At 39.9% G+C, this 10,901-nt stretch overlaps 1 protein-coding gene across 1 annotated transcript; it reads right to left on the bottom strand.

Moving 5' to 3' along the window:
* Positions 1-20: 20 nt before the first annotated feature.
* LOC119191736 (twitchin-like) lies at positions 21-10,740 on the bottom strand. The gene is made up of 18 exons (XM_037445604.1): positions 10,472-10,740; positions 10,046-10,206; positions 9,560-9,704; positions 9,063-9,215; positions 8,632-8,760; positions 8,246-8,436; positions 7,405-7,519; positions 6,915-7,110; positions 6,404-6,622; positions 5,807-6,008; positions 5,175-5,319; positions 4,502-4,633; positions 4,004-4,217; positions 3,508-3,661; positions 3,143-3,379; positions 2,584-2,798; positions 2,011-2,230; positions 21-1,750 (listed from the first exon to the last, which is right to left on the bottom strand). The coding sequence occupies exons 1-18, from the start codon at positions 10,620-10,622 to the stop codon at positions 104-106; spliced, it is 4,626 nt and encodes a 1,541-aa protein (XP_037301501.1). The 5' UTR covers positions 10,623-10,740; the 3' UTR covers positions 21-103.
* Between the last annotated feature and the right edge of the window lie 161 nt (positions 10,741-10,901).

Below are 10,901 nucleotides of genomic sequence, written 5' to 3'. Positions count from 1 at the left end.
CAGTATGGGCTGCCCTTCTCTTTCTTCTGTACAATGTAACCAGTGATAGGCGATCCACCGTCCGATTTGGGCGGAGTCCATTCCAGGTCAACGTGGTTCTTGCTCAGTCGGTAGCTTGAGGTTTGCCTGGTGCGGTAGGTTCATCGAACTCGTTCTTGGCGATGATAGCCCTGTCTAACTCCAGAGGCTCAGACTGTCCGATAGCGTTGACAGCGCTGACCCTGAACAAGTACTCCTTCATGTGAATAAGTCTTGTAACTGTGTGGGATAGGTAAGTGCTCATACCGGCATCAGACCAGGTACCACGAGATAGATCCATCTTCTCAATAACATAGTGTAGAATTGGTGAACCACCGTCGTCGAGTGGTACCTTCCATGACAGCGAGCATGATTCCTTTGTAACATCCGACACCACCAAAGGCTTCTCGGGCCTTGAAGGTTTGTCAAGGACGGTGACTTGCGCTGTAGCTGAGCATATTCCCAGGTCGTTCTTAAGAGTCAATTTATAAACTCCTCCATCAGCGCGGACAGAGAATGGAATGTCTAATATGACCCTATTGTGCAAGATCTGAATGTCAATCCTGTCTGACGGATGAACAACTTTGCCGTTGATCTGCCATTCGACAGTTGGTTTAGGCGATGCCTCGATGGGAATCTCATATTGGATTCTCTGTCCAGCCTTAACAGTTTTGTCTGCGAGCAGCATCTTGTCGAAGTGCGGCGCGCAGAACCTGGCCTTGGCGACTTGAGGAGTAGAGGCGTCACTGGGCTCTCCGTTACCGGCCTTGTTGACAGCGATAACTCTGAACTCGTACTCTTCGCCTTCCTGTAAGCCCAGGTACAGTAGCGGTTGTCTGGTTTCCTGGCACTGTGGCTGCCATTTACACAGGTCCGTACTTCTTCTTTGCCTCGATAATGTATCCGGTAATGGGAGATCCACCATCCTTCTTCGGCGGCACCCATTCGAGGTCCATGTGGTCCTTGTCCCAGTCCTTGACGACGGGGTACCTGGTTTGTCGGGTGTACCGTAGGGATCTTTGGCAGTGATCGGCTCATGGCCAACAAGTGGCTGCGACTCGCCGTGCTTGTTAACTGCACGCACGCGGAAGTTGTAGTCATGTCCTTCGATGAGATGGTCAATCCTAATGCTGCATGAGTTGACATCACCAGCAGGGATCCAGCGCATGTTCTCTTGGTCCATCTTCTCGACGACGTAGTGGGTGATTTCGCTACCACCGTCATCCTTGGGCGGCCTCCAGCGTAGTGTGCATCCAGATTTTGTGATGTCGTCGGCCTTGAGCGGGCCTTCTGGTGGTGAAGGTGCGTCCATGACCAAGATCTTGACGGTCGCCGTGTCAGTTCCATTAATGTTCTTAGCCTTAAGAGTGTAGGTGCCAGTATCGGCCCGCTTGGCGTCGATAACACGGATCTTGGTGCTGTGGTCATCGTTGATGACCTTGATCCTGTCAGTATTGAGGACGACGTTGTCTCCGTGCAGCCATTCTTTGGTTGGCGTCGGCTCACCAGCGACAGGCACGTCGAGGTCGAAGTTCTGTCCGACCTTGACCTTGATGTCGAACATGAAGTTCCTGTCGATCTTGGGCGGCAGGTTCTTGGGCCTGGCGAGGTGAGGAGCAGTTCCGTCACTGGGCTCACCCTTGCCGGCCTTGTTGACCGCACGTACACGGAACTCATATGTGTTGCCTTCGATGAGGTCTGGCACTTTGCCGGTTGTGACGTCACCTTCGATCTGTAATAAATAACATTTTCATAAAATCATACATGAACAATAGCACAGTATTAACATAATTATTTTATGCATATAACTAGAAAAAACTAAATTTTCAAAATGTATAATTTCTTTTACCAAATCGATTATAAATTTTAAAATCGATTAATATTAAAAATATGATAAACTATTCTTGTTGCCCACTTATTGGTGCTTATCGATATAGGATGCAATATCTATTAACCATCAATGTCAATAATAAATATAGGACAGAAACATACCTGTGCACATTCTTCCCAATCAGGCGAGAACCTATCCTTCTTCTCAATAACATAGCCGGTGATCGGAGCGCCGCCATCGGTCTGAGGCCTGGTCCATTCCAGCTCCACAAAGTCCCTGTCGAAGTCCTTGATCTTCGGAGTGCCCGGCTTGCCGGCCACGTCGAACGGATTCTTCGCTTCGGTCGAGTGGGGGGTTGTGAGCGGGTCGGAACGGCCTTGTCTGTGTGGGTGGAAACATTCATCATTTATTTTATAAGAGTATCGTAAACATATTGGGTTCTTAATAAAGCATATCCACAGTTATAATTTTTCATGGTTTATCATAACGAATATTTACATCATAATTCTTTCATTACGGTTGACTGAACGTACAAAACAAAACGTGTGGACCCGCATTTTGTTTTATAATTTATAAATGCATCACAGTTACTTAAATCTCGCTAAATAGGTTCATTATGTAAATCTTAAGTATAAATAACAAGATAACATTTATTTCCTATGTTATCATTTCATAGAACTTTTGAAAATCTAGAGCAATTTTATTTATCATGAGGTATCAAAACCATAGCCCACCTGTTAACAGCACTGACGCGGAACTTGTACTTGTGTCCGGGTTGTAACCCGTCGACAGCGAGGCTGGTGACAGGGCCGTCTGTCTCCCCAGCTGTCACCCAGCGGCCGGTGGCCTCGTCCATGCGCTCCACCACGTACTTCTCGACAGGCTGGCCACCGTCGTCTGAGGGTGGACGCCAGGATAGTGTGGCGCCGTTTGCGTGCACGTCCGATACCTGATGAGGGATTTCAAGTCTTTTATTAGTGATGATAAAGATAATTTTAGTGAATGGACAATAGATTACTGGGATTTTAATATTTTTTGTGAGATAAGGTCATTAAAATATCAGTTATGTCTCATTGGCTTACAATAATCAATTTCAAATCGATAAAATTTATTTAATAATCGATACTTTTTTATCGATAGATTTTATTCTGAAACCTATAAAACCCACATGTATTTCTATAAAAAAACAAATCTTATCGAATTAATTTATCAAATGTACTTTTTAATTTCATATCGAATTTATACTTCACCCAAAAAATCATATCAGAATATCTACTATCTGAAATTACGAACCTTAAGAGGTCCGCCAGGCGGCGATGGCGCGCTAAGCACGATGACCTCAACCTCAGCGACGTCCTTGCCGTTGATATTCTCAGCGGTGATGGTATATCTACCGCTGTCAGCCCTGGTGGCCGACTTGCAGTTCAACTTGGTGTTGTAGTCAGAGTGTTGCACCTTCATGTCACCGCCAGACTTGACCTCCTTCTTGGCCAGGAACCATTTGGTTTCCGGCATTGGTTCACCAGTAACCTGATACGGAAGAAAATGGTAAGCATGTTACGTAAATTTTCTAAATTTATTAACTTTGAACCTACCTACAGCACGAGGATTATTTTTTTAAATCACCAACTCAAAAAAAATCATAGAAAAAAGCTTACCTTGACATCGAATCCGAACTTCTGTCCGACCTTGATCTTGATGTCGATAAGGTTGGTGCGGTCGATCTTGGGCGCCAGGTTCCTGGGCTTGGCGACGATCGGGTGAGTGCTGTCGCTGGGCTCGCCTGGTCCTGCCTTGTTTACAGCGCGTACCCTGAACGTATAAGGATCATTATTAGTACAAAAAGAAGTAGATAACTTTTAATCCTATACATAGGATTAATCTAACAATGAGGGTTTTTTGATATTGGGATATTTCAATAGTTAAATTTGGGATCTTTTTAAATTAAACATTAATTGACAAAGCTTGACTAATTTGAAAATAATCCTCTGAATTATATATCATACTATGTATCATATTTTTTTTATCCAAATCTGTATTGACTTTTCCTAATTTGTATCACTTTACAACAATATCTATTTCTATCACACTGTAAATAGTCATAATAATTTCAATATATATTTTTCCTAGAATCATAAGACTTTATCAAATTACCTGAACTCGTAAGTCTGTCCCTCAATAAGATCGGGGACGGTGCAGTTAGTCTTATCCGCGGGCACTTCGAGCGCCTTCTCCCAGTTGCCGAACTTGTCCTTCTTCTCCACGATGTATCCCTCGATGGGAGCACCGCCGTCTTCGCGTGGCGGGGTCCACTTGAGGTCCACGTGGTCCTTGTCCCAGTCTGTGACTGTTGGCGTGCCTGGTGCACCTAGGGTAGCAAATATAAGTTTTAGTATAAGGTTTTATACTAGTACATGTTACATTACTTTTTTACCGTTGTATTTTTTTTATAGAGTCTATAGGTGCCAAGTATTATGAATTTCTCGATAATGACATAATCGATTTTAAAACTTATTTATTTGAGAAATCGAAAAAATTAGTTTATGTTGATCATCGATAAAACCACAACATAAACCAATATTGTATATGTCCATACTTTTCAATAACGCTTTCGTATTAATTAACTACTAATATGTTTGGAGTGCAACATACCAGGCTCGTCGAATGGATTCTTGGCGACAATGGCTTCCTCCGAGACGAGCGGCTCGGACTCTCCCTCCGAGTTGACGGCGGACACGCGGAACTTGTACTCCTTGCCGGGCGTCAGGCCGGTCACGTCACATTCTGCAAACAAAATTATTGTGAATATATCGATTTCTTATCAAAAAATTATCGATAAAATCTTTAAACGTACTCTAAGTTTTAAGTCGTTATCGATATTTTTTTTGAAATCAAAAGAAAATTTACAATTTATTTTTCATGTTTTCATACTAAAATAATTTACAAAATACGATCCGATTAATATTACAAATCTGAATCAGTATGAGAAAAAATTTACACGAAATTATTGCTTACATATTAAACTAACACAAAATTAAGTTAAATAATTTATTCAATTACACCAAAATTTTATATCACTCATCAAAACCGATTCGTTTAGTATCATTGTTATAACTTTAGCCTGAATAAATATCTCGACGGTCCTTATTAAAATGAACTGCATTTACTTAAGACAATAAGGATCGAAATGCTTATCGCCATGGTAATATAACACTAAACAAGCGATGTATATTCGACGATCCTTACGTAAAGTATCGAATCTGCAAAATGCAATTTTGTAGATTCGATACTTTACGTAGGGATCGTCGATGTATTGTCTACTCACTAGGCTCCTCGGATCTGGCGCAGGGCACCCAGCATCCGGTCTCAGTGTCCAACTTGTCGATCTGGTAGTACTCGATGGGAGTTCCACCGTCGTCCTTCGGTCTCTTCCATTTGAGCGTAGCGCCATCTTTGTGTACGTCCGAAATCTGGCAAAAAGCAATGTGTTAGAACTGGTTTGGATAATTGCATAAATTATTTAAATTGGCATTATTTTTTTTATTCCGTATTGAAAAATATGAGAATTGTATTGTTCTTAAATCAGTTATTTAATTTTGTACATGCCCTACTACAAGTACACCATACGGTTGCATAGTAGAAGTAATTCACAAAAACTGCATCCGGTGGCAAACATAAAAAAGCATAGAATATAATGTAAATTTTTCTATCTTATGGTTTTCTAATCGGCATTTTCTTCATTTCTCTTGTTAAATATTCTGTCCAAGAATGTAATATTCTAAGTAACATTGAGTATTTAATTCATATCTCGTAACTTGTGTAAGTAAAACAAAAGCTACAAGAACATCAGGATCAAAAATAAATTATCGATTCGGAATCGATTATAAGGTAATTCAGTTATAATTACTTCACAAAATCTTAAAGTACTAATAAGGAAACCAATTTATGGTAGCTTACCTGCAATGGTCCCTCAGGCTTGGTAGGCTTGTCGGTGACCACAACGTTGATGGTGACGGTATCTTTGCCGCTAGAGTTGACCGCGGTGACGGTGTACTCGCCGGAGTCGTCCCGTCGCACTGGACGGATCACCAGCTTGGTGAAGTACTCTGGATTGTCGATGGTCACTGCCTTCGATGGGCGGAGCGGCATGTTCTGGTATCTGGAATAAAATTGAGATTTAATTTATGATTCTAATATAGGAAATATTTTTTATCGATAAGTTAATAATCGATTTAAAGTACGTTTTATATACATTTTTACTTTCCTATAATCATGTAACCAGAGACAAACAATTAACATCGACATTTAGAGACCCTAATAGAGCAGTCTTACTCACACTATACTGTGATATACTTTTTAACAATTATATTGTAGCCTTTAACTAATTTACTATTATAGCCTGAACAGATAAATTAATACCTCGCCATATTGCGGTAAAATATGGAACTAATTTCTTGTACTAACAAAATTAACCTTAAAATGTAAAAACAAAAGTGGCACCCTCAAAGCAGGTTTTCAATTTCCTCGTTAGACGGTATACAGTACAAAACATACCTCCATTCCACAGCTGGAGCCGGCTCGCCAGTGATGGCAGCTTCCAGCTTCAGCGTGGATCCAGCAGACAGTGTGACGTCACGCAGGTGACGACGGTCGATCTTCGGCGCCAGGAAGCGGGCCTTCGCCACGAAGTTCTTGGACGCATCAGATGGTTTACTCTGGCCGGCCTTGTTGACAGCGATCACGCGGAACTGGTACTCGTTGCCTTCGATCAGGCTGGGGATATCGATATTAAGAATTAGATAAGAGATATTTAGGGTATGATGAAATGAATGAGATTTATGTACTAGTTTATAGACATACGAATTAATCGGTTCGTGCTTTCAAAATTGCTTGCAAAGTCTACCATTTAATTGTCATATCATCTTACTTAAAAAAAGTAAAATAGGTAATGCATTGAATTAGTTGCATAATGCTTCTGTATTATCGATAAATTTCGAAATTTACCCTATCGATAAAAAACCGATTTGGTTTATATCGATACTCATTAAAAAAATTCGATGCTCACCCGTTAACAGTAGCGGTAGGCGTAGGTGTGTGAGTTTCCACAGCCTTCTCCCACAGCGGGCTGTACTTGTCTTTCTTCTCGATAATGTAGCCGACGATAGGCGAGCCACCGTCGGAGATGGGCGGCTCCCATTTTAAATCCACGTGAGTGGCGGACCAGTCATCAGGCACTGGCGTTGATGGCGCGTCTGGTACGGCTGTGGAACGAAAGTTATTAATCGATTATATCGGTAACAACATATCGATTAGACATTGCATAACATCGATATATTGTTACCGATTACTTTTTTTTACAATGTCTAACCCATATAGGACATTGTAAAAAAAAGTTATACTATTGGAAAAATCGATATTGTATCGATTAAAATAATCATTTTAACAAATACTAAAAGCAAATATTGTAATAATCTAAATAGTTTTTTTTTTTTATAGTATTTGGAAACATTGTCTATAACAAGGTCCTGCAACTTATGTTCTGTATGTGGATTTACTGAACGGATCCTTGGCGACGATAGCGCCGAACGTCTCAAGAGGTTCGGATTCGCCTTCCTTGTTCAACGCCTTCACGCGGAACTTATACTCGTGTCCGGGAGTCAAGCCATCCACCTAGTAAAATACAATTCTTTAGTATATGTTCTTAAATTAATTTCACAACTGTATACCATCGATTAGATGACATATTATTTTATATTATAAGTAAAATCAAAATATCGAAAGAGAGGCAATTTCCTCAGCATCTGCAATTATTAGTATATGCAACAATGGGAAACTTAAGGCGATACCTCAAGGTTCATTTTCATACATTTTGTTTCACCTTTAATCTGGGTAACTAAAGAAGTATTGGCAAGTAAAGAATTTAAATTCACGTCTAGTTAGTGATTAGTTCTCGCAGTTGAAAGAAAAACGTAAAAATAATTAATAATCATGGATATTTCGGCCTTTAAAATTTCGTCATATTAAATTTTAAAGGCTTAAAGGCCGATATGTCACTCATGAACTATTCTTTCTTTTTTATTTCTTTGATGACGAGACGAGCTTGACGTTTGCCTAATGGTAAGCAATACAACGGTCCATAAACAGTAAAAATACAATCCAACACGTTAAGTTACAAAGTATTGTTTGGTATTCCACGGCGCTCGCCATCCTGAGACATAAGATGTTAAGTCTTATTATGTCCAGTAGTTACACTAGCTACAATGTCCTTCAAACCGGAACACAGCAGTGACTACACACTGCTGCTTGACGGCAGAAATAGACATTTCAGTGGTACCTATCTAGGTAGACTCTCACATATGAGAGACCTACCACCAGTGAAAATACTATACTACTTACTTCCATTTCAGGCACATTTCCAAGAGTCTTGCCAACAGGCAGCCACGTGCCAGTCTCGGTGTCGTACTTCTCGACGAGGTACGCCTCGATTGGCTCGCCGCCGTCGTCCTTGGGCCGCTTCCACTTCAGCGTGCAACCGTCCTTGTGGATGTCGGACACCTCCAAAGGTCCCTCCGGTTTGTCCGGTTTCGCTGGAAAAGGTTTTTGAATTATTTTATGGAATCTTGATTGTTCGATAATCGATATCAACCTGCTGATATATGGTATACTTGTACACAACTCAGGACATATATATACAATTCATACAAGTTATATTTGATTTATTTTAAATCGATCTTATCGTCAATGAAATATCGATAAAATTACTAATCGATATAAATACTTACATGTAACAATAATCTCGACTTCGGCGGTGTCCTGTCCGTACTTGTTGACAGCCTGTATCTTGTACATGCCGGAGTCTTTGCGACGCGGGCTCGAGTGCTGATACTTGCTTATGTACGGCACGTTAACCACTGGAAAAAGGTATTTATTAATATTTCAGCAAGATCTATATTACTAGCCAATTATTGTATTAAAATTAAGCCGGTTGGTTGTTAACTTTCAAGAGGCCTGTTTGCTCCATAATCCCAATTTCTTTCTTTTATGGCCTGCAAGGTAGGTATATACAAAGAAAAATATAGCTTTTTCATTCAATTACTTAAAATAAACCAACTCTAATTTCCCCTATCGAACTTTATAAGCCCCACGAAAACTAAACATTATTTCAAAAGTCTGAAATTAATTTGTCTAATAATTTTAAGATTATAGAACTTACGTTTAAGTCCGTTGCCACTGCTAACGGACTTGCCGTTAAGGGTCCATGTGACCTCCGGCGGAGGTTCACCGCTGACCTTGACGTCGAGCGAGATGGGCTCGCCCTCGCGCACCCTGATGGAACGGAGGCTGCGACGGTCGATCTTGGGAGGCACTGTGATATAGAGAATATTTAAATCAATTCGATAGTATATACTATTAGTGGTATATAATGTTAGAATTGTTAATAAATATAATTATTATCGACGTAAATATATATATGAAAATCAATAAAAAAAATAGTGACGTGGCAAGGCAGGTCTTTCAAGATTCTTTGATTAATTAAAATCTTCTGAAAATATTTACTATATCAAGTTTGATAAACAGTAAGTTAAGATAACAAACAGATGGTCATTTATCGTAAAGTTCAAAAATAAAGTATCCATAATTCTGAAAAGTGATTAAATCAAAATCTACCTTAACAAATTATACTTTAAGTACATTATTGATGACACTCACGTCTCCTAGGCTTGCATACAACGCTCTTGCTAGCATCGCTGGGCTCACTAGGTCCAGCCTCGTTGACAGCCTTCACGCGGAATTCGTATTCCACGCCCTCGTCCAAGTTCGGTACTGTTGCTTTGTCGTTGTCGTTAGGACCGACCTAGGGAAATTTAATAGTATTCTTATTGTAATGTAGAAAAAAACACTGGTATGCCATATTTAGTGACCAATACTTCTCTGAGTACTGGAAGATTATAAACATTTCAACAAAATAAACATTTAATTTTTATTAAAATTATTTATACGACTTATCTTTCATAAAAACGTCGATAATATATACTAACGTACGATATGTAATCTTAAATTAATTCTAAAACGTAAAATATTGATTTTTTATTATCATTTTATTTTTTCGATATTTTTTTAAATTAATCTATTCCTCCTTACAATCGTTATCACTGCGTCATTCGAATATTCAAATTGAATATATCGATGTCTCACCTCGCATGCCTTCACCCACTTGGGTGAGCCGACCTCTCTCTTCTCGATGATGTAGCCGGTGATGGGGGCACCGCCGTCCTTGAACGGCTTCTCCCACTTGAGGTCCACGTGGTCCTTGTCCCAGTCCACGATCTCAGGTGTTCCAGGTTTGCCGGGCTCGTCTGAAGAATACCATGATATCAATGTAAGTAACACATATAATATGAATAGATTTGGCATGTTAGTCATATTGAAGGTGATGGAATTTAAAATTACGGAACTTTTGTTATTTTATGTCAATTTACAGCTACTCTATAAAGTGAAATTAATATTAAAATATTAAATAGAAAAATATTTGAAACATATAAATAAATAGTCCATGAATATTATATTTAAAAAAAAAGAACATGGTCAATATCAAAAAAAGGTTTGAAAAAAATTACTCACCGAACGGATTCTTAGCGATAATCGAGTGATCAGCTTCCAATGGCTCAGACTGTCCCTCGTTATTAACAGCAGACACCCTGAACTTGTACTCGTGTCCAGGCACCAGGTTCTCGATCTCGGCCTTCGGGTCCTTGGTCTTCAGAGCCGGCATCCATCTACCGGTCTCGGTGTCCAGTTTCTCCACGAGATAGTGGTCGATGGGAGCGCCGCCGTCGTCTAGTGGCGGGTTCCATTTTAGCGTGCAGCCTTCTTTGTGCACGTCTGAGATCTGCCAATTATCGATATTGTTGATTGTATTGTATGTTTAATGTCGATGAATATATTTTTTTACTATCGGTCTATAATCGATTTAAAAATCCGTCGCAAATATTTTATATATTTAAGCTACTTTGATGTACGATTTTATCGAGATTTATTTAGCTCTTTAATT

Source organism: Manduca sexta, unplaced genomic scaffold, assembly GCF_014839805.1.
Source record: "Manduca sexta isolate Smith_Timp_Sample1 unplaced genomic scaffold, JHU_Msex_v1.0 HiC_scaffold_1860, whole genome shotgun sequence".
NCBI classification, from domain to species: domain Eukaryota; kingdom Metazoa; phylum Arthropoda; class Insecta; order Lepidoptera; family Sphingidae; genus Manduca; species Manduca sexta.
The sequence above is the reverse complement of the archived record's forward strand: the minus strand, read 5'-3'. Positions and strand labels throughout refer to the sequence as shown.

What these genes read in the sequence shown, in the direction of transcription:
- LOC119191736 (XM_037445604.1), bottom strand. Translation starts at nt 10,622, where the DNA reads ATGCCGGCTCTGAAGACCAAGGACCCGAAGGCCGAGATCGAGAACCTG. An exon ending in TATCGCTAAGAATCCGTTCG is followed by an intron (nt 10,207 to 10,471) that starts GTGAGTAATTTT and finishes GGTATTCTTCAG; the next exon opens with ACGAGCCCGGCAAACCTGGA. An exon ending in GAATCCATTCGACGAGCCTG is followed by an intron (nt 4,218 to 4,501) that starts GTATGTTGCACT and finishes TTGCTACCCTAG; the next exon opens with GTGCACCAGGCACGCCAACA.